At 36.5% G+C, this 24,923-nt stretch overlaps 1 protein-coding gene across 1 annotated transcript; it reads right to left on the bottom strand.

Annotated features, from left to right (window-relative positions):
- Positions 1-1,303: 1,303 nt before the first annotated feature.
- LOC131435353 (zinc finger CCHC domain-containing protein 24-like) lies at positions 1,304-21,593 on the bottom strand. The gene is made up of 6 exons (XM_058603160.1): positions 21,452-21,593; positions 21,008-21,379; positions 20,255-20,898; positions 2,112-2,636; positions 1,890-2,054; positions 1,304-1,832 (listed from the first exon to the last, which is right to left on the bottom strand). The coding sequence occupies exons 3-6, from the start codon at positions 20,363-20,365 to the stop codon at positions 1,719-1,721; spliced, it is 915 nt and encodes a 304-aa protein (XP_058459143.1). The 5' UTR covers positions 20,366-20,898; positions 21,008-21,379; positions 21,452-21,593; the 3' UTR covers positions 1,304-1,718.
- Positions 21,594-24,923: the final 3,330 nt, after the last annotated feature.

Here is a 24,923-nt window from a genome sequence, read left to right as displayed (position 1 = left end):
ACGGAGTTGGCGTAGTGGGCTAAAGCCTAATCCGGCCAGAAGAGAGGAGGAGCCTTATGCTTTCTGTACAGTGCCAACATTCTCTTCTTCAAACATTCTTCCTCGTACACCTTGGCGTTAATTGTGCCCTTCGTGAAGAAAATCGACGACCGCAAACCACAGGTACAAATTGCTTGCCAGACCAAGACCTTCTGCCCAAATTTTTCCATCGCCACCGTGGTGTCAGCGTCGTCCAGGTCCTGGTACACCGATTTCGTATAATATTGCGGTCCGGGCCGCGCTCGAGAGTCTTCCTTGGCGTAGTTTTCGTCGTCGATCAGGATGCATCTGTCTTTATTCTGTAGAATCCGGTTATACAGTTTTCGCACTTTTGTTTTGGCCTGAACTTGCTGTATTAGGGACTTTTTCGGCACCTTCTGTTTCTTGTACATTTTCAGGGAGTTCCGAACTTTGATCCGTTGAATCATCCCGATGCTGGTGTTGAACTGCTTGGCCCAATCCCTCGTCGACGCCGGTGGGGTTTTCCTGATGTACTCAACCACTTTTAAGTCCCGTCCGGGCTGGCTGGGACCCGTTTTCCTACCGGATCGGACAAATCCTTCATGGAAAGGGTCTTATCGAACTTCTCGATAATATTTTTGACACTGGTGTGGTGCACATTCACCCGTTTTGCAATTTCGTTGTACGTGACACCACTTTCTGAGCACCAAGTGTGCAGAATTTTCTTTCGCGTTTCCGGATCAATTCAACTCATCATTGAAACGATAAACCGTACCGAAACAAATCGATTGCGCAGCTGTTATTGGCATGTAAACAAACATGTCACCACAAAACACGCTGCATCAGAATAAGCCATTTCAGAGTAATAACTGTTTGAATGTTGCTAACTACTTATCGATACACTCCTCCTACACTCCTACACCTCTATGACATTTAACTAAAATGAAATCGTTTGCGAGGAATAGTTTGTGGCATTTAAATACGAAATTGAAATCGTTGAGGTACACTAAAAATAAAAATGGTCCAATGTGACTGCTTTGAGAGACTCCAGAGTTAGACGTGATTGGAGCCAATTTAGTCAACCACCAACTGAAACCAAATTATTTTGTTAGACTCAATCTGAGACACGCACTGTTAACAATATACTGAAACTATTATTAGAGTGACACAACTTCAGACTAATGATTCATAAGACGTAAATGCAAACCATACAATATTCAATTAGCACTTGGTAAATCCCTTTTTCTGAATTTCGGATCCAAAAATGTTCATAAATTGTATAATAAAACATTTTATTTGGCACATGGTTTCCTTTTTAGTACGGTAACAATATTCGTAAGTAAAATCTTGCGTGGCTCAATAAGATAATATGACTGTTCCCAATATATTTATATAATGCTTCGATAGTAGAAAACGGTACAAACAAAAAAATTCGATAGAGCATTATTATATACAGATAAGTTTCTTTCAACTGGCAGCTGAGCTTTTACCACTATTAATATTCGATCGTTTAAAAACGTTAAGGCATATAAATTTCCACTGTTCGTAACATATAACGCACACAAATCGTGTATAACGACTTTGATAAGCCTATGAAAACATATTACCAAATTTTTCATGATCGTTTCTAATATTGTATAAAATAGTGTGAATGATAGATCAAACTTTCAGGAGATGGCACATGGTTTAGGCACTGTTTCTCACTTGTTGCACAACTCCTACTGAATTCTTCTACAGTAATACCCAAGAGTCTTGCATTTCTCGCACAACAATTGTGGATGTACCTTGGATTGATCTGAGACATCGAGGCCATCGGGTTTTTCAAGTGGTCTCTAGAATTAGAAAATGATCAACAAATGACAGTATGTGTATTTACAGCCATAACCAACCTGTTTATGGGGATACACGTTAATATGGCATTTGATACACTCTTGACCATGATTGGCCCAAGAGTTTCCAGACATCCACTTCCTCTTACACTTGGGGCATTTATATTCCCCGAAACAACGTTTTTTACCTTGGTACGGTGTCTTCCCTTCAGCCTTGGGACGGGCCTGCGTAGAAAAGAATCATCATGAGCAATCTTAATAAAGCCACTTCATTAAACTCACCTGTGGACAATCCCGAATGTAGTGACCTTTCTTGAAACACAAGTGGCATAAATAATTGGCTGGTGGAATCTTGCTATATTTTTGATTTTGCTGACCATTAGATGTAAGTAAAGAATGGTGTTGATTATGCTGCTGTTGGAAATGATGCTGATAGTTCAATGCTTCTTCGCAGCTTCCTTCAGTATATGCTCCACTGTTGTCTATCAAGCCATTTATCCTGGAACCACTAGTGCAACCTCCACCACAAGTACTGCCACTGCCACTTCCACACGTAACGTCATTTCTATAACTATTGAAGCAGCCTGTTCTGTTTGAGTATCTGTTGCTGTTGACATTAGGACTACCCGAGTGCTGAGATGGGTAATTATGGCTCTGGCCTAAGCCAAACAAATTCAGATCTGTAATCTGTTCACATAACTCGTTAATAGTATCCGCAAGCGGAGATATGGATTCGGAGACACTATTGGAATAGTTCTGCGATGTTGGGAATGGGCTCCACAGAGGTGGTAGTAGTTTCGAGTTTGACTGCAAATAATAGAGATTACAACAAAAAATTAGAACTTCAACTTTTATAAAGGATTAATAAAAATGACGTGGAAGTTATTGGCGCATTTCTTTTCAATAGTGTAAAACCAAGGCAATTCACTATCTGGATGTTTTGATTTTTCGAAATCACCGTTAGAACAATTACATTGAAGAACCGTCAAAATAACAGCAGTATTGCACAATTTTCGAGCATTTTTTTCTGCGGTATTGCTTCTTAGAGCCGAAGCAACGAGGTTATGTCCAATTTTATCACAGTTCGTTGATTGAATGTCGAGTAATCCGCAAAATAATATGGCGACTCTAATAATGACTGGTACAATCAAATTGTAATCAAAGCCCTGTTGAAATTAGGAGGAGCGCGTTCAAAAACGTTCCGGACATTTCGCACGGAAATTTATAAAACCTGTTTTAATCCACCTATTCGGATGGTGATGCCTTTCTCGTGTAACTTGCATTCTCAGTAATATTAAGGTAACATAGGTATTTTGTCCTACCTAACAAACTTTATGGATTTAATCGATGTTAAGTACCCCATGTTGCATCAATTTGAAATTAATCACATCAAATTACCCATTGCGGAAGGGTTTTTCAAAGGTATTACAACATTTGGTGGATATTTTCACAAAGTGGGCCAAACTAAAATCAATCCTGAAGGGGGCCAAAATACCTCTGTTACTCTACTTAGGTATTCTACTACTACTAAAAACTACTCATTGAATAGAAACAAGGAGTTTTTTCGGGCTTAAACTAGCATAACCTAAAATCAAAACAGTTTTGAGCCAAAATGAGAAGATTTTTTTTCAGTTTTTTGCAGCATCGGTCTGAATGACGGTTTGAAATTTTAAACACACTCCTTCTTGTATTTCCGGATTCCCTGCAGCTGAGCATTTTGAAGAAAAGTGAGTGTGTCCTGTTTTTGTGCTCAATTTAGAAGAATTCTTGAGCCCATAATTTCGAAGATTTTTTTCCTCTTTTGCATCGCCATCAAACGACAGCTTGAAATTGCAAACACTCCATCATCCTTTAATTCGATCCGGAATCGAAGGTCAGGTTGAGATCAAATTCAACAATTCAATTAAGAACCGCATTCTAAGTTTAAGAAAATCGAAACTGCCGTCGCGAAGAAAAGTGAGTTAGTTTCATTTTGGAGTTATTAACCACTATTTCCGGTCCTTCCGGAACTGGATTCCGGGAACCGGTATATCCGATATGAGTTTGTGTGGTCTTCAACTTACAAGACCTGTATACTAGAGGAATTATTTTATTAATTTTGGTACATTCATTTGGTACGTCGCTTAATTGGAATCATTCGCGGATCCAAAAATTTTACATTCTAATTTGATCATAATACATTTTTATTTGATCATAGAACCCCTTCTTAGAAAATAGAATGCAAATAGAAAAATAGCGTCTTTTTGGTGTGGTGTACACAATTATATCATCAGAACAAACGGCGTTTGCTTTGAGTATTGGAAGCTTAATAAATAACCTGATAGTGGCTTTCGAACACCACGTCTAAGAGTTTCGAAATCGTTTCAGACATCTCCAAAAAAATTTAGCGCATTAAAATAAATGCAATTTTTTTTTCTAAAGGAGTATTCTTCCGAAAAAATTCAAAATTCGGCGGTTGTGATTTTTTCATTTACTCAATCATACAAACAGATATCAGTAATAAAAGTAAACTCGGAAGAGAAGAAAATTGATTTTAAAGTGATTACTACGACTTTTTTCTAGTTTGAACTACGATTAAACATAGGAAATGTTCAGAAATGTGTAAAATTGGGTTAGGTTAGATTATTACGGAGATTATAACATTGTTTTAAACAGAAACCAAGTAATGTTTACATCACGAGTACTAGAATGTTTACCGATCGAGTAACATGTATTTTGGATACTTTGCTTGTTATTCCCGAACATTTGAAACATTGTATTGAACCAAGTATAATGTTCCATTGCAAATAAACTTTAGTTTTCGCACAATGAATTAAGATAGACATTACCACCTCACAACAAAAACTTTATCTAACACTTCATCTATGATTTTTCAAATGTTCGTTAATCGTTAAAAACATGAACTAATTGAAAACATTCCTGTCGATTCGACGGCTCTCGCTGAAAGTATCATCTCTAAACTCAATGTTCTCAATATTTTCCATGGATGAATTTGGGTCTATGGACTCTGGTGAAAGTTAAACGTAATTATCTCCAGCGTGTTAATGCAAACCCACAGGACCAACACCTTAAACAAATGCTATTACATATATCTAAAAAGATCGATATCATGAAAAGGAATAGCAAGAAAGCATATTATGAAAACCTTCTTACAAAGACACCTCATTCAAAACTCTGGAGAAATCTTAAAAATACATTCGGAATAACAAAAAAAAAGTGACAAGATAAATTTGTTTCACAATGGTAACAAAATTAATGTAAACTCTGAAGTTTGTGAGATATTCAACAAATTTTTCTCCTATGTCGGCCAAGAATTAGCTAAAAGTACTCGTATAAACCCAACTGTTTGTCCCACAGATAATGTTCGTCGTGTTAATGACTCTATATTCCTACGTCTTCTAGCGAAGTTATTCTACTGATACAAAATTTGGACAATAGAAAGAGCAGTGGCCCCGACAACATCTCTGCAAGTGTGCTAAAAAGTAACCCTGGCATATTCGCTAGAATTCTCTCTTAATGTTTCAATGTAATTATTCAGACTGGCTATTACCCTGACTGCCTCAAAGTGGCTAAAGTTATTCCTGTTTACAAGTCTGGTGATCGTTGTGATTGTAATAGTTATCGTCCTGTATCGACTCTGTCTGTCTTAAAAAAAATCTTTGAAAAACTAACCAATAGTTTATACTTCTCGAATTTTTAAACAAACATGGTGTCCTGTATAAATTCCAGTATGGCTTTGGACAAGGTTCTAGCACACATACCGCTATCATAGAATTATAAGACAATATAATGAGCGAGATTGACAAAAAAATCGTGAATAATCCACCTAGCAGTGAGATGATACCTTTTTTATCAATCCGCATGTGTTTTTTTGCATGGATATTCTTAGGTGTTTTAGTTCTCATGACATTATTTTAATTATCGTCGTTTCAAACGGCAAATTGAGATTTTAATCACTCATTACCCTGTAATTTCGAATCTGCAAATCGTATCGAATTTCAATCTTAACGTGTGACATTCGATTGAACATTCCATGAGATGTCGAAGTAAGTTCCACTTTAGAGTTTTTCGTCATTATTTATGGTACTTCCAGAGCTGGTATTCAGGAACTAGCATAACCCAAAATGATTCGAATGGCCATAAATTAATTTACATCTTCTATATCGGTATGAATTTTTAAAATTCATCATCTGTAATTCCAGAATCGGAGAAAATTCACCAATTTTGTATGGGACCTTAAGTTCTTTAATTTGAATTTTTGTTTTTGAAGTTCGATTTGGCCTTTTTGAAAAAATGATTAAGCTTTGAGAAACGATTCGAAACTGGATCCGGAGTTCTAAGATCGGTGTAGCCGAAATCAGATAAATTCACCTGAGGAGTGTGTAGACATCTTTGAGAAATTGTAGTGCGAATTAAAATTTAGGGGTACATTCCGAATCCAGAAAAGAATACCGCTTAAACTGAAATAAATTTATTTGGTAATCGACTATCCAAATTTGCAAACCCGATAAACCTGATTAATTTATGTGAAATGGACATTTTTATACTAATCACCCTGTATCTCCTAAACCAGAAATCGGATCTGACTAATTTTTATAGGATTTTAAGACCTCTCATTTGAATCATAGATGATTCTTAGATTTCATTTGAATCTTAGATCGGTTCAGCCATCTACGAGAAAAATGAATTGCATCATTTTAATTTCGTTTCACATGTCTTCCTGTGGTTCCGAAATCAGAAGTCGGATCCAAATTTGGAAGTATACTAGTTTTCATATGAATCTGAGTTTGTAGAAAACGGTTTAGCCATCTCCGAAAAAATTGAGTGAAATTATTTGTCACACACGCATTTGCTGATCTCAACGAACTGAGTCGTATGGTATATGGAAGTTATGTTCTTCCAGCTTTTATTGCTGTAAGTAGTTTAAATCAATATAATTATGGAATTACTTTCAACTCGAATATGCTGATATCATCTGGTTTATAAATGCCATATTCGAACGATTATGTTGCCAAAAACGAACCGTGCTAAAATCGGTCCAAGGCAAATTGTCATGAAAAAGGATGCTGTACACAGTCTTTTGGGCACTTAGAAACAATTGTATGTCACAGTATAAAAATCGTGTTTTCCGTTGCTCCCAAGCATTTCTTTGTCATACAGTGCTCAAAACTTATACTGCTGGAATAAGGGGAAAAGTCGTTTACACAAAAATATTGATATCTCCGTTAAAAATGGACGAATTTTAACAATCTATGGCTTGTTGGATAGCTATTACCGTGCGGAATCTAAGTCTAAAAACATATTCTGTTTTCAAGGTCAATTGTGACAGATACTGTCAAAAAACTGAAAATTTTGACATAAAACTCCGTATAACTCAAAAAGTAAACATCCTATCTCAAAACCATTCCATAGCGTTTTGGGTGACGGAGAGACCTTTCATTTGCGACTAGTTTGATCAAAATCGGTCCAGCCATCTCTGAGATCTCGACCTCTTAGTTGACAACACACATACATACACACACACACATACACACAGACATTTGCTCAGTTCGTCGAGCTGAATCGATTGGTATATGACATTCGGCCCTCCGGGCCTCGGAAAATTTTTCGAAAGTTTGAGCGAATTCTATACCTATTTTTTATATATTTAAAAAAAGGTCAAACATGATTGGTGCCTTATTTTTAGATCTCAAAAAAGCCTTTGACACTTTGGATCACAGTATTCTCTTGGACAAACTTCAGTGCTACGGCATCAGGGTCATCGCGAACTCTATTATCAGTAGCTACTTGACAAACAGAAAACAATTCGTGTCCATCGAGGGCGACTGTAGCAATCTTGCTGCCATAAACATTGGAATGCCACAGAGTAGCAATATAGGACCACTATTATTTCTTTTGTATATTAATGATATAGGTAACCTGCAACTCACAGGGACTCCGCGGTTATTTGCCGACGATACAGCTCTATTTAATCCTAACAATGACATCAATGCTATTATAAACTCAATGGAGAGCGATTAACGTATTTTAGATCAATATTTTAGTGCAAATTTATTGGGGGGCGATGGGGGGTTTCAATGAGCAACTCGTATAATTTTAACTGTTTTGAAGAATTTTTGGATCTGTTACAAGAACTGTTAATTTAAAAACCTAAGGCAATTCATTTTCTTTTGTTTCATATATTCATTTTTGATTTTGTAAGATGATATCTTGACCAATATCGAGATCCGGAGTTTGTTCCGCTAAAAGCTATTTCTCATCATAATATTGCATATTTGATTAGGTTTGCGCTTCCGTATGATCCTTTAAGTGACATTTCATAACGTGCATGACGAATAAAATCATTTAAAAATGATTCACATTCACTTTTTCTCTCATTATGAAATCGGAACTGAAAACTGCAAAAATAAAAGAAGTGGAAATGATTTTTCTCAAACGAAAACTAACTTTTCAACTGAACAAATGTTGTTAATAATTTATAACTAGTTTTACAAGTGAAGATTGGTTTTCCCTTGCGTTTTGACAGATTAACTTGCAATCATCATTCTTGCACACGTGCGCTTTTAGTTGTGAAATACAACGTCAGAGCTGCAAATTGTCAGTCATGTCAAATGACTTTGACAGACTGACTAAAATCATCGTCAACTGTAATCGGAACGATCAAAGTGTCTGTCAAAGGATAGGGCGCTTCAGCAAGTGCTATTTTAGCCAACATTTGGGGCATTTGGTGGGCAATCAGAGCGCTCAGAGTATGGTAAACAAACATTCGAGCATTTCAAATCGAATAAAATCCTTATTTCCTTATCGTAGTGATGATATTCTGATCGATAATTTGCAGGGAAGTGCGGTAAGGGGTACTGAATAAACAAGTAGTTTGTAATATCCAATTTTTTGTTAGCCCTTCTTCTTCATTGTTTTGGTTTTTGCAGAATGATGCTGGCCACAGATTCATGACGTCATAGCAGGGGCTGGTCAAATGAGATACTCGATAGTTCAATGACCAAGAAGAAGTATACTCAGTCAAAGACAGGTGACGCATTTTGTTCTCTCTCTCTCATTCTCCTATTCCCTGTTGAAGTACAAAAATTCCATGAGAGTACTAACATAGAGAAAGATTGATAAAGTTAATTGTTCTTTGTAAAAAGTCACCGGATTTCGGAGTTTATTGGTGTACATGAATTTAATTCAATGTTTATGCTGCTTGATTAATATTTAGTCCCATCGTAATCAAGCAGTGACAGGAGAAATGAAGATAATATCAATCGCATCGGCAATCAATGAGCGTCCTGGTGAGTATAATATCAAGAGAATTAAATTTATGACAGATCGGCTCTCAGACACTCAATATATGATGATTGGTAGAGCCTGGTTGGCAGCAGTCCAGTGACATAAACTTTCCAATCTTCGTCGTGCAAAGTTGCACGTTGATAGTGACATTTAGCAGCTTTGGTCAGAATGGCCGATATTCGTGGAAACGATTCTCTTATACACGAGCAAACACATTGAAAATCAATGCCGACCGAGGTGAACGGATCATAAAATAAACCAGTCGAATGTGTCTTCTTGCAGAGTGCGAGTCGGTTCGATACTGAACATGGCTCGTTGGCAACCCTCTCAGCAGGCGGTTCTATTTTGTTGGTCGTTGAGCGCTTGTTGAACAACATGCTGCACGAAATATTCGTTCAGTTTGCTGGAACGGTTAGTTGCTGTTTTTCTCTTGCAAAAATAGTGTGAAAATTAGATGTTACCTTCATATACAAAGAAAATTTGTTGTTATTCTACGTGAAGTAAAAATATTGCGCGTATGTAGTGTTAGTTTAAAAAATATTCAACAAATTTTTCTCCTATGTCGGCCAAGAATTAGCTAAAAGTACTCGTATAAACCCAACTGTTTGTCCCACAGATAATGTTCGTCGTGTTAATGACTCTATATTCCTACGTCTTCTAGCGAAGTTATTCTACTGATACAAAATTTGGACAATAGAAAGAGCAGTGGCCCCGACAACATCTCTGCAAGTGTGCTAAAAAGTAACCCTGGCATATTCGCTAGAATTCTCTCTTAATGTTTCAATGTAATTATTCAGACTGGCTATTACCCTGACTGCCTCAAAGTGGCTAAAGTTATTCCTGTTTACAAGTCTGGTGATCGTTGTGATTGTAATAGTTATCGTCCTGTATCGACTCTGCCTGTCTTAAAAAAAATCTTTGAAAAACTAACCAATAGTTTATACTTCTCGAATTTTTAAACAAACATGGTGTCCTGTATAAATTCCAGTATGGCTTTGGACAAGGTTCTAGCACACATACCGCTATCATAGAATTATAAGACAATATAATGAGCGAGATTGACAAAAAAATCGTGAATAATCCACCTAGCAGTGAGATGATACCTTTTTTATCAATCCGCATGTGTTTTTTTGCATGGATATTCTTAGGTGTTTTAGTTCTCATGACATTATTTTAATTATCGTCGTTTCAAACGGCAAATTGAGATTTTAATCACTCATTACCCTGTAATTTCGAATCTGCAAATCGTATCGAATTTCAATCTTAACGTGTGACATTCGATTGAACATTCCATGAGATGTCGAAGTAAGTTCCACTTTAGAGTTTTTCGTCATTATTTATGGTACTTCCAGAGCTGGTATTCAGGAACTAGCATAACCCAAAATGATTCGAATGGCCATAAATTAATTTACATCTTCTATATCGGTATGAATTTTTAAAATTCATCATCTGTAATTCCAGAATCGGAGAAAATTCACCAATTTTGTATGGGACCTTAAGTCCTTTAATTTGAATTTTTGTTTTTGAAGTTCGATTTGGCCTTTTTGAAAAAATGATTAAGCTTTGAGAAACGATTCGAAACTGGATCCGGAGTTCTAAGATCGGTGTAGCCGAAATCAGATAAATTCACCTGAGGAGTGTGTAGACATCTTTGAGAAATTGTAGTGCGAATTAAAATTTAGGGGTACATTCCGAATCCAGAAAAGAATACCGCTTAAACTGAAATAAATTTATTTGGTAATCGACTATCCAAATTTGCAAACCCGATAAACCTGATTAATTTATGTGAAATGGACATTTTTATACTAATCACCCTGTATCTCCTAAACCAGAAATCGGATCTGACTAATTTTTATAGGATTTTAAGACCTCTCATTTGAATCATAGATGATTCTTAGATTTCATTTGAATCTTAGATCGGTTCAGCCATCTACGAGAAAAATGAATTGCATCATTTTAATTTCGTTTCACATGTCTTCCTGTGGTTCCGAAATCAGAAGTCGGATCCAAATTTGGAAGTATACTAGTTTTCATATGAATCTGAGTTTGTAGAAAACGGTTTAGCCATCTCCGAAAAAATTGAGTGAAATTATTTGTCACACACGCATTTGCTGATCTCAACGAACTGAGTCGTATGGTATATGGAAGTTATGTTCTTCCAGCTTTTATTGCTGTAAGTAGTTTAAATCAATATAATTATGGAATTACTTTCAACTCGAATATGCTGATATCATCTGGTTTATAAATGCCATATTCGAACGATTATGTTGCCAAAAACGAACCGTGCTAAAATCGGTCCAAGGCAAATTGTCATGAAAAAGGATGCTGTACACAGTCTTTTGGGCACTTAGAAACAATTGTATGTCACAGTATAAAAATCGTGTTTTCCGTTGCTCCCAAGCATTTCTTTGTCATACAGTGCTCAAAACTTATACTGCTGGAATAAGGGGAAAAGTCGTTTACACAAAAATATTGATATCTCCGTTAAAAATGGACGAATTTTAACAATCTATGGCTTGTTGGATAGCTATTACCGTGCGGAATCTAAGTCTAAAAACATATTCTGTTTTCAAGGTCAATTGTGACAGATACTGTCAAAAAACTGAAAATTTTGACATAAAACTCCGTATAACTCAAAAAGTAAACATCCTATCTCAAAACCATTCCATAGCGTTTTGGGTGACGGAGAGACCTTTCATTTGCGACTAGTTTGATCAAAATCGGTCCAGCCATCTCTGAGATCTCGACCTCTTAGTTGACAACACACATACATACACACACACACATACACACAGACATTTGCTCAGTTCGTCGAGCTGAATCGATTGGTATATGACATTCGGCCCTCCGGGCCTCGGAAAATTTTTCGAAAGTTTGAGCGAATTCTATACCTATTTTTTATATATTTAAAAAAAGGTCAAACATGATTGGTGCCTTATTTTTAGATCTCAAAAAAGCCTTTGACACTTTGGATCACAGTATTCTCTTGGACAAACTTCAGTGCTACGGCATCAGGGTCATCGCGAACTCTATTATCAGTAGCTACTTGACAAACAGAAAACAATTCGTGTCCATCGAGGGCGACTGTAGCAATCTTGCTGCCATAAACATTGGAATGCCACAGAGTAGCAATATAGGACCACTATTATTTCTTTTGTATATTAATGATATAGGTAACCTGCAACTCACAGGGACTCCGCGGTTATTTGCCGACGATACAGCTCTATTTAATCCTAACAATGACATCAATGCTATTATAAACTCAATGGAGAGCGATTAACGTATTTTAGATCAATATTTTAGTGCAAATTTATTGGGGGGCGATGGGGGGTTTCAATGAGCAACTCGTATAATTTTAACTGTTTTGAAGAATTTTTGGATCTGTTACAAGAACTGTTAATTTAAAAACCTAAGGCAATTCATTTTCTTTTGTTTCATATATTCATTTTTGATTTTGTAAGATGATATCTTGACCAATATCGAGATCCGGAGTTTGTTCCGCTAAAAGCTATTTCTCATCATAATATTGCATATTTGATTAGGTTTGCGCTTCCGTATGATCCTTTAAGTGACATTTCATAACGTGCATGACGAATAAAATCATTTAAAAATGATTCACATTCACTTTTTCTCTCATTATGAAATCGGAACTGAAAACTGCAAAAATAAAAGAAGTGGAAATGATTTTTCTCAAACGAAAACTAACTTTTCAACTGAACAAATGTTGTTAATAATTTATAACTAGTTTTACAAGTGAAGATTGGTTTTCCCTTGCGTTTTGACAGATTAACTTGCAATCATCATTCTTGCACACGTGCGCTTTTAGTTGTGAAATACAACGTCAGAGCTGCAAATTGTCAGTCATGTCAAATGACCTTGACAGACTGACTAAAATCATCGTCAACTGTAATCGGAACGATCAAAGTGTCTGTCAAAGGATAGGGCGCTTCAGCAAGTGCTATTTTAGCCAACATTTGGGGCATTTGGTGGGCAATCAGAGCGCTCAGAGTATGGTAAACAAACATTCGAGCATTTCAAATCGAATAAAATCCTTATTTCCTTATCGTAGTGATGATATTCTGATCGATAATTTGCAGGGAAGTGCGGTAAGGGGTACTGAATAAACAAGTAGTTTGTAATATCCAATTTTTTGTTAGCCCTTCTTCTTCATTGTTTTGGTTTTTGCAGAATGATGCTGGCCACAGATTCATGACGTCATAGCAGGGGCTGGTCAAATGAGATACTCGATAGTTCAATGACCAAGAAGAAGTATACTCAGTCAAAGACAGGTGACGCATTTTGTTCTCTCTCTCTCATTCTCCTATTCCCTGTTGAAGTACAAAAATTCCATGAGAGTACTAACATAGAGAAAGATTGATAAAGTTAATTGTTCTTTGTAAAAAGTCACCGGATTTCGGAGTTTATTGGTGTACATGAATTTAATTCAATGTTTATGCTGCTTGATTAATATTTAGTCCCATCGTAATCAAGCAGTGACAGGAGAAATGAAGATAATATCAATCGCATCGGCAATCAATGAGCGTCCTGGTGAGTATAATATCAAGAGAATTAAATTTATGACAGATCGGCTCTCAGACACTCAATATATGATGATTGGTAGAGCCTGGTTGGCAGCAGTCCAGTGACATAAACTTTCCAATCTTCGTCGTGCAAAGTTGCACGTTGATAGTGACATTTAGCAGCTTTGGTCAGAATGGCCGATATTCGTGGAAACGATTCTCTTATACACGAGCAAACACATTGAAAATCAATGCCGACCGAGGTGAACGGATCATAAAATAAACCAGTCGAATGTGTCTTCTTGCAGAGTGCGAGTCGGTTCGATACTGAACATGGCTCGTTGGCAACCCTCTCAGCAGGCGGTTCTATTTTGTTGGTCGTTGAGCGCTTGTTGAACAACATGCTGCACGAAATATTCGTTCAGTTTGCTGGAACGGTTAGTTGCTGTTTTTCTCTTGCAAAAATAGTGTGAAAATTAGATGTTACCTTCATATACAAAGAAAATTTGTTGTTATTCTACGTGAAGTAAAAATATTGCGCGTATGTAGTGTTAGTTTAAAAAAATAAGTGGTATAAACTTCAGAAATTCTCCAGTAAAACTAGCCCAACGGGCTCAACAATGGACCTCTGTCTGCCGGGTTTGTTGAACGACAGAAATGGCATTCAGTTCAACGGTCTGTTTCAAAATCGGCAAACGAAGGTTGGTCTCCCGTTGAACGATTGATTAGACGTTCATTGGACCAATGATCCAACGTATTGGACCAACGAAGGACCACCGTTGAACGTTTTTTTCTAAGAGGGAATCCATGAAGTGAATGACAAAGCGAATATTTCACCCATTCGCTATGCATGAAACCAACCGTTGACTAAGCAAAAAAATGTGACAGATACTATATTTGTTTAATCTGTTAACGATGTTTAAGTTACATGTTTCCGAATCGTATGATAGCTAGATTATATAAATCCATCCTTCCACAAAAAATCTAATGAAACTAGTTTCGAATTGAATTTTAAATTGACACCTGGTTTCGTATTGTGAGGAGTAAGGATGTCTTAAGTAGTTTAATGCCAAAAAGTAGTTTGTCGGTTGAGTTACTTATACCATTATATCTCCGGAAACAGCAGTGATAGCCATTTGAGCTCTGAACTTGAGCAACTAATAGTAGTTTTCAAACGATCTTAAGCCTGTTAAAATCTAGCTTGGAATCCCGTCTAAGTAACCAGATAGAAACATTGAGTGCGAAAGCCGAACACAAATTTTTCATTGCAATAATAGCAAGAATCGGACAAAAAAACATGGATGCAAAAACCGGATAAATACATTTCTTGCAGACGAACAGGCTAAGTTTTTTATCAGATTCTTGCAAAAAAAAGATGTTTCAAACGATTCCGTGGGTTTAGCAGTCAATGTTTCTATCAGGTTTTTGCTTTGAAAAATTCATCTTCGTCAAAATCCCAAACTAAGTTTCATTTATCCGATTTTTTCATTTAGTCGTTCAAATAATCTTTCTATTCTTAACATTGTTATACATGTGTAATATAATACTACGTCCTAAGGGTGGCGATTGTCTGGTTCAGAGGACTAAAGGATTGGATACGATTGATAAGCAATGTGGCATTTGATGCAAACTGGAGTATTGGTATGATTGAAAAATGTTAATTGTATATGTAAAACTGAAGAAATACGCGTCAATTGCTTGTCATTTGCTAGAGATCAAAAGTATTTCTGTAATGTTTGAATCCATTTGATGCAAACATTGGATTGAGGCGGGATTGTCGATGGAACGGTGACCTCGGAAAACGATTTGTTCTGTACGCGAAATAGAACCTCGGGATTCAATTGAGCTAACACCTACCTGAGTTCACGATTAAAATTATTTGCATGTATAAACAAAACACGTGGAAACATATTTTTTGTAACCGCTGCCAAACAGTGTCAGGCTAGGTTATTCATTTGATTAAATTGGCTAAATAAAACCGTATATTTCACAGATACCAAACTCAAACTTTCTCCATCCGGTGAATCTTTTCTATCTCTCTGTATATTATTTTGCTAAGATCTAATTCCGGTTTTGTACCAAAAATAAGGTCCTCTAAACGCCAACCTCCACATATGGCTTATGTACAGGTTCTGCATAAACGCACTCATTTTCACAGGGTTCGTCAGACCTAATTCAATTGAGGCGCAGACAAAGAATTTGTAATCAATTCGGGACGAGGTTGCAATGATCAATAAAGAAGCACTGTGATGTGTAAGAAACGTCCGGACAAGTGATAACCGATAAATTCGTTGTAACTTCAAATTTTATCTAAAAAGGTGCTGTGAAATGGACACAACACAGTTCTACGGCAATTTTTGTATTGTGCTTAAGTACATGTAAACATATCTTCATTTTGATGTTTATTCTCGTGTATAGGGGCCCATAAAATTGCAATCCCCCGGATCATGAGAGCGTGAGTTTTTATTTTCTTTCGCCTCTAGCACCGGATTACACCAAAGTGCTAGAGCAGAGCTCTAAAATTCTTTGCAATGTACATACCGGTGTGCACTCTGGTGTTTGGTTCGCATAAGAAAAACGTGGGGCACACATATTCAGCCGAACTACAATTTATCGTTGAATTTTCGTTTATCCTTGCTACGATGAAGATTTTCAAGGCAAGGCCAGCTCTACTCTCTATAAATAAAAAAAAATCACAAAGGTGTTCGCTCACTAGTGCACGAACCAGTGAACACTTGGGTGTATTTAGACGAGAGAACGTGAGAGCTTCTTTAAGGGCTGAAGCCAGTAGGTCGCGTAAAACCACGTGGCCCGCTGTCAAAGCCAAGTCCTGGCATTACATTACTTTTGTGGAATTTGGCCTTTCTGTTTCAACAGACTTCGCAGCCGATTCTTAGTGTACAGAATCATTGCATGGCTAGTACTATGGATCCTACTGACACTAAGAGTCCTTCCAGGTCGGGGCTCGAACATACGACAACTGGCTTGTAAGACCAGCGTCCTATGCATTGAACCGCCAACCCGGGTTATGAAATTCAAAAGGTTGTGACAATGTTAGAATTAAATTAGGATAAGAATATTATGTAAAAGTGATGCTACGGCGAAGAAAAACTTATGTAAACTGCCTTAAGAAATAAACGTATTTATGAAAAAAAAAAAAAACCCGGGTTATGCTCGCTGTGCGTATTACATTTCTCTCCATGCTCTCTCGCAAATGTGCAATCACGTAAAATGGTTCCAAATGTCAAATTGAATATTATACGTGACGAAAATGAATGTTATGCGAACATCCCCTAAAATGAATAGAGTACCATCAGTGTAATCAATTGACTAAACATCAAACAATGTACGTGTATTCCCGGTGTGAAAAATTCAATTTTGAAAATGGTGAACAGTGAGTCCTTCAAATGTAATAGTTTGAACACTCGTGAGAATTTTTTTGGGTTACATTTTTTTACTACGAAGCAAAATAAATTATGATTTTGATTTAAATTAATCTGTCAACTATGCCCGTTTTGTAAGCCTCACAAACCCACACCCACGATGTTAACGGTAGCTGGTGGTTTTTACAGCCATTGAACTTCTGTGCCTCAACGAGTGAACACGGTGAAAATTTGAGTATTTCGCGAGAAAAGATTTTCACCCGTACTTTTGCGACTCCACGTAGTTACGCATCGAGATTTTCATTTGTAGTCCAGTGAAAAGAAACGAAAATTTTACTGGCAATATAGTCTAACTTGCTGTACCATCAATCGGTGTCGTTTCAAGTGAGGTGACAACACCCAGAAGTGAAGAATAAGAAGAACTTCTATGCAGATTTTCTGAAATAAATGTTCATGTTTTTATGGTTAGAAGCCTAATGATTTATATGAAAAATTGAGAAAATCTCCAACCAATATTTAAAATAACGGTTTTCTGGTACCTGAATGTGATATGAGTACTACACGACATTTTATATATGAATCAAATAATTTTTACTGGATTGTCCATTAAACAGCTTTCAAAACATCCATTAAAACCTACGTGAAAAGTAGGGTCTTACCGCAACATCTTAGAGCTAAGGCAGTGTGTCTTATTAAATATGTTATGAAAAAAGCAGGGTAGAAAATATTCACGTAACTTTTCACGTAACTTTGATGTGATCGTTTTTTTTTAATGAAGAAAAGAAATGTTTTTTTCTGAAAAAGATGCCAGTTGCCAGGTCTGGTCCTAGGTGCGAATGTCAAAACCCCTTGAATCAAATTGTTCATTTTTCGGAAGAACTGTTTTGCATTAAAAAATCTCGTCAACGTGTAAACATATTTAGTGAAGTACAGATGGTCGGGTAATCGATCAAAAAAAAAATTAGCCGTACCCGAGTGAGCAGTAAATTTTTTTACCCGTACCCGATTGAAAATAAAAATATTTACCCATACCCGACCAAAAACCCGTCGGGTACGGGTCGGGTTTCGGGTAAAATACATCTACAGGGAACTAAAATGGCGCCGACATAGAAATCGAATTACCTCCACAAAAATAACTTACGCTTCATTTTTATCGCGACAACATATATGTTTTTATGCACTCATCGCTTCTAAATTAAATTATCTAGACATTGTCAGGATAGATTTTTGATCCATGATTTTGAAGGCGAGATATTCAATGAACAAGTTGAAAGTTGTCGTTTTCAGCTATGCAATTCTTCCTTCAGAAAAAAGACTTTCCCGACCGCTAAAGTCAAACAATCATTCTGAAATTTTCACAGAATAATCTAAACTAATTTTCTAAGAGATTGTCAGTTGGGTTTTTTATATTCGTCCCCGTTTCTGAGAAAATCATACTGAAAGCGTGAGAATAGCCCTCTAAAACGCCCTAAAACATACTGGCCTCAGCCCTTAAGGATCAAAAGTAAACCAAATTAACTTGTGTTGGTAATTTGTGTATTACGTACATTTTATTTGGTACGTATGCCATAGATCTGGGTATTCATAAATGCAGTGCACCGAGTTTATCAAAGTGGATTGCACGATTGAGACTCAAACAATCTTTTTTGACAATAATTCATTCTCAAATGAATGTTAAGCCTGACATCTTGGATGAAATATCAGTTTTGATCTATTTTTCACCAACGTTTGATGGAAAATTGCTTACGTTTTATGAATGTAGATTTTAATTCCCTAATAAAAAGTTACCAACACTGCTTCAATGCATTTGTATTAGATTGCGCTACACAAAATAAACATAACTAAATATTTTCTGTTACAAAAGCAGTTTGCCGGAAAAATAAATAGTTTTACGACAATATTCCATATCCATTGCCTTTCGCGTGTTAAATTCAAGATTCCTTTTTTGCCGGATTGCTAATAGAAGGTAAATCTTCATATCGCAATAATTTCTGCAAGAGGAAATCCATATAGGAAGGTGTTTGTTGCTAATCAAATGTGTCAGTGGAAGTAAGCTGAAACTGAAATAATTTTTCTCGAGCAGTTTTAAGGAAAACGGAAGAATTTTAGACTAAGATTTTCGCTTTTCTTGAATTGCAATTTTAAGCAGTATGAACCGATTGGTTTATTTTTCAACCATATGGAAAATTTATTGAGTAGAATCAGGAAAAGAAGCGCCGGAATTTGTTTTTACGCACGCATTGCTGGCATTACTCATACGCTTGCAAAGAATCTTGCTCCTTAAATACTAGAGCACACTCAAAGTTTGTGTGTTCGACACTGAGGAGAAGTGCGCTTCCCTTTTTGTGTGGTGTTTGCAAATACAAATTGTCAATACCTTCAGTTAAATGTGTGCCAGGCATTCGAGGAAATTCAGAACGAAGAGGAAATACTTTCCAAATCATTCATCCAAGTATATTTTTCCTATGTACGGTTCCAGATGTGTTCGATTGCCGAGCGCCTAACAGAGAAAAAGTTTCTTGACAAATTTGAGCAATCTGTTTTTCACCATGGCTTCAAGGATCTGACCTGGCATTTGTTTATAGTCGACTGAAGTTTGCAATTTTTTCAATATTCTTTTTTTATCTCCAAAAGTCAACTTTTCAAACACGATCGAGGAATATCGGACCCTCGTGAAGACTAACTTCAACAAAGATTTTTGAAAGTCAGTTGGATTTGAAGAAAAAGTAGCTTAAAAACAAATTGCACCAACAATTGTAATTATTCTTACGTGTAAAAAAATATAAAGTGATGGTATTGAATCATAATCGACCCGTATTTTATTCCTATATTGTGTAAATTAGTAAAAAATAATCATTCAATAAAACACTTGTATTATTGAAGCAAACATTGCATAGCTGAGGCAACGCAATTTAGCTAAGAAAAATCAGTAAGTAACCTCAGTGTTTTAGGTTTATACCAGGCAAAATCATTAAAATTTTAATAAACATATAGCATTGATGCGCAGAAAATTTTATAAGAATTTTCTAATGTTATTACACTGTTAAGAATTTAACATTGAGAATAAGGAAAATGTAAGAAAAAATGCCAAACTGAAATATTCGTCACTGCAATAAAGGTTAGACATTTTCACAGTTATGTAGATTAGTCAAAATAACACACCGTCTCATCCGCTGTGCATAAAAACAAAAAAAACAAATTGGTGAATTAAGCTAGGTTTCTTCTTCCAGCTCACCTGTATAGATTCACTCGAGTGCTCAACGTTCGGTAGATAGTACCACTGCAAAGACGACGAGTACAACCCGGTGGACCCATTCTGTCTCGTCTGCACACCTTCTAGTCCCATGGTTCTCCAACGAATCCGAAATGTAACCTCAATTTCACCTCGTCAGAACGAAATCATAAATCTTCACGAACCACGTTGCCACACTTTGGAAAATTCGTGTCACTCGTGACACGCACACGCAAACGGTTTGTCAACTCACTCAAACTATTTTCCGGCTTCTCTCGTCAGACTGTTTTGTTTTATTTTTGTTACATTTCTTCAACGCACCACAATTTTCCTGTTGTTTTTCCGCACTGGTTTGTTTTGCTTTGGTCTGGCATTTACATCGACATTTAAATATCGTTAGATTCCGAATGATCTGCGTCTGTTAGTCTACACGAATTATGATTCTCGCGATGAACATAATACTATTTCAGACATGTGTAGGGATATTTACTTGCATCACCGATGGAAAATCGAGATTCGAAGCGATCGGCGCACACCTTGCTTTCCTATGGTCCCGGTTGTTTTCTGTGTTCGTCTTCACGTTCCTTCGCTCCCCGCTGACTAGACTCTAGTACGCGTCCGGCTGATTGTATGGTAGTGTTGTTAAACTAAAAATATCTTTTCATTATTTATAGCCAGAATGGTCTAAGTGAAGTTGATCTTTGCTTCTCATTACATTTTCCGTAGTGCATGTACGCATTGGGAGCAATACTTCACCTTTTCCTCCGGTTTCCAATGAGTGAAATAATTTTCGCTGTTCGGGTCCCTAATTAACTGTGTTCTTCTATATTCCCTAGGTACACAATTGGAAGCGTTCACCGAAAACGATTCGAGAATATATTCGTTCGGAAGTAGATTCGTTGCGTTCCGTGTTCACCGTCGAAATGAGGAAAAAATTGGCGAGAAATTTGCGAAAATTCCTCACAGTGCGTTGCAAAATTATTACCGCCTTCCTCGTGCTTAGATCGGCAAAAAATGGCTGACACCTTTGGTGATGGGTCCAATGCACCGGTTTCGGCTAACGCAAATCGCCTTCAGTAACCCATGCGGATTGTCGAAATCGTGATCATATGTACACCTCAAAGCACACTATAATTCGTATAGGAAAAAAAAGTTAACCAGTGTCCCTTCGTTTAACTTTATTCAGAACAAAAAACTTACCTTTTCATTACTTCCTGGAAACTGAAAGAAGGTGATCTGCTCTGACCTCAAAAGTCAGTAGATACTTCAGTTCGGACTGGGTAGAGTCCAGAACGATTTCAAAACTCTCTTCCTAACGATTCGACGGTGACTGTGTGCCGATCGTGAGTTTGAGGGAAAGTATCAAATTTTCCCTGTGCTGAGAAATATAGGAAAATCTTTGCTCAAAAACATGGTTTTCCTTGATTTTTGTCTCTCTCTCGAAACGTGTGGATAGCATTTCACATTATTGAGAGTAGTGTTTGTTGGAGAGAGGTCTCTCAGGTGGCAGCGGTGACGACAAAATAAAGTAGGAAAAAATAGGAAAATGATTGTTTCAACTTTCTTCGTTATTTTCCATTTTCGATTTAAGTATAATTATTAGACAAAAGATTATAATCAATAACTGTATTAGTCGGTCCTCGGAAAAATGGGAAACACAATAGTCTTTGACGGAGCGTGTTATAATTCATAGCTGGCAACCAGTGGCAGTAGTCAAGAGAGAGATAGAGAGAGAGAGAGAGAGAGAGAGAGAGAGAGAGAGAGAGAGAGAGAGAGAGAGAGAGAGAGAGAGAGCGACTAAAACAACTCTTGCAGGCAACGATCATATGGTTACACGTGTTTGAGAGCCTCCGTGCGTGCGAGCATGCTGCTAAGCAACGCTAGAGTAAATTCAATACTATTTTTGATTATTCAATGGAAAATTACATTTGCGGCTGTGGAATATGTGCTGGGGTGTATAAAAATAGTTTTGCATGTACGTTAATGTCAAGCAGACAAGCGCCAAATAATAACGGTAGATTGGTAGTGAAAAATGGCCAGCCAGGCTTTTCTATATAGCTTCTCTAGTTGGGCGTCTTAGTAGAATGCTTTATAAAGTAAAAATTCTTCACTTTAATTTCACTATGTTGCCTCTCTTCCTGGACAGATACGACAGATTGTATACTTGTGATTCAGTAGACAATACGTAGCCGTCTAGAATACGAGGGAAAATAGTAGAATTTGTGTTTCTTGTTTTGTTTCGATTATAACTAAAATGTAATTCAACTCTCGGGACAAAAAACTTGCTAACCCTATATGCGGGGTTGGGAATCGAACTAAGGTGGGTTGTGTGAAAGGCATCGACTTACCTCTCATGCTATACCCGTTCCCAAAACAGTATAACTAAAGAGAAGCATGTTTCGGAGTTTAACTTCATAAGGAAGTGTAAAATTGGCCGAAATAATCCAAAGATAAATGAAATAGGAATTTATAAAAAATATTCTATTCGGTTTTGTGTTTTCGTTTGGTCTATGGGGATTTCCTTCTCGTAGTCTTTTACCACTTAACGTGTACTAATTAGAATAGGCTTTGGGATGAAAATAGACGTCCGGTCTGACAAAGAAACCAACATTTTTTGTTCCAAATTTCGTTTTTATTCATAAATCCTTGAAGAGTAATACAGTTTTATAAATACACTTTTATAAAACCATTTCTCCTTAGTGATAACCTTATCATTCGATGCAAATGTCTTTCCAGTAAGCTTTCTTTTAAAGCTGAAAACAAAAATTTAGTCGCGGGGAGGCAAAATCTGGCGAATATGGTGGATAAAAAAAACAATTCGAATTTCAATTCATGGAATTTAGTCACCGACCCGTAACACAACAGTAATGCTTATGACAGACATGTGATATCGGAATCACTGTACACCGTGAAATCACATGTCTGTCACCCTAAATCACGGTGGTATCACGTGAGCATCATGATACAACGGTGATTTCCGTACTACGGTCATTTATCGTTGTACTGTGCAAAATCACATCACTGTTTACTGCTACCAGCACCATTGACGAGCGATGGTGAACTCACGAAACAATATTTCCTACTTCAGAGTATCAAATAATAAACAACCATTGTTTTATTTAAAAAAAATCTGTAAAATGCTAACCAGTAGCATAAAACTTATACACTTTATCAACGTTGTAGCTTATTTTCAAAAAGTAGTCAAACCAAGAAATGTTCATAAATTTGGTGAAGTTTTGAAATACAAATAAGGAAAACAATATATTCATATTTGTACATAAAATCAGCACTATTGAGTTATTGTATTCTATTCAATAACATGTAAATTTATTGTTGAAATGGATTTAGAACAGTAAAACGAAGCATCAAACCTATGTCAAATCTATTTCGGAATGATTTCAAATTCAAGAAGGTTTTAAAATCAGCTTTATGATAAATGTAATCCTTTTTATGAAAATTTCGTAATGAATCAAATGTTTCGTTGAAAGCATTTTTTTTTAAATATGTGTGTGCCATGCCGTTTTTATTGGTTACATAATAAGAATATCTTCGATTTATTTACTATTTTGAGGCTCAATGTTAAAAGTTTATGCGCTCTTATTTTTTTTGTGCATATTCACAATGGACAATGGTGGGTAAAAAAGGACTTATAACTGAACAACTTGAAATTTTTGCGGATTTTGCAAAATTCGGCATGATTTACAAACAAAATTCGGTGATAATTCACCTTATCGGTACAAATCAGTTTCGTTGCATAAAAAATAGTGCTAGTGTTCCGAAAATTAGTTCTGAAAGCCTTTCATACTTCCTAGAACATCAAAATTGTGGACATCAAATTTTCCCTAATGCTAATTACATTTAAATAGTGAAGGTAAAAATCTTGTATCCCAGAACAAACGTGTCAAAAATGTACCTTAAAACCACAAAATTTGATATGAGTGAAATTGTCATCCGAAGAACGCTCACACACAAAATTAGTTTTAATTCGTCTGCTGCCTTGGTCCGATCCCGTTCGCCTCCCCTCCTATGAAGATCGCTGTCGACTTATCCATCTTCCAACATTAGAGAGCAGAAGGAAAACCTTGCAACGTCTTCTAATCTTCGACATTGTTGGTAATAATATTGACTGTGCTGAATTACTAGGAAAACTACAATTTCGTGCCCCGTTGAGACGGACCCGGCGTATGGAACTATTTCAGCTGCCTAATCATCGCACACAATATGGACAAAACAACCCTTTTCATGTATGTTGCCGATTGTTTAATGAAGTTTATGACAAATTTGATTTTAATGTGTCTAAAAATGTGTTTAAATTAAGAATTAGCATTTAAGTGTCTGTGCGATGTAAATTTTCGAAGACCAAATGAATAAATAAACAATAAATTCAGAGAAGCATTGATTATATCTGCCATGAATCAGTTACTATAAATACACTTCAAACCGCAAAAAATATTGATTTCTATATTATCGATCATCGGAGCTGGGAAATTAAGTAAAGTTTTGAGTTGTTTCGTTTCACTGTATATTCTTTCTGAGCGCAAAACATGTCTGTCACCCCAGCGTTGTACGCGTACAGCGTTGTACAGAAACCATTGTACGGAAATCACATGTCTGTCAGTGGTATAAGACAATGCAGTATAAGTGAGTGCCGCGTTTCCTCACAGGTGTTAAA

The sequence above is a fragment of the Malaya genurostris genome, chromosome 3 (assembly GCF_030247185.1).
Source record: "Malaya genurostris strain Urasoe2022 chromosome 3, Malgen_1.1, whole genome shotgun sequence".
NCBI classification, from domain to species: Eukaryota; Metazoa; Arthropoda; class Insecta; order Diptera; family Culicidae; genus Malaya; species Malaya genurostris.
The sequence above is the reverse complement of the archived record's forward strand: the minus strand, read 5'-3'. Positions and strand labels throughout refer to the sequence as shown.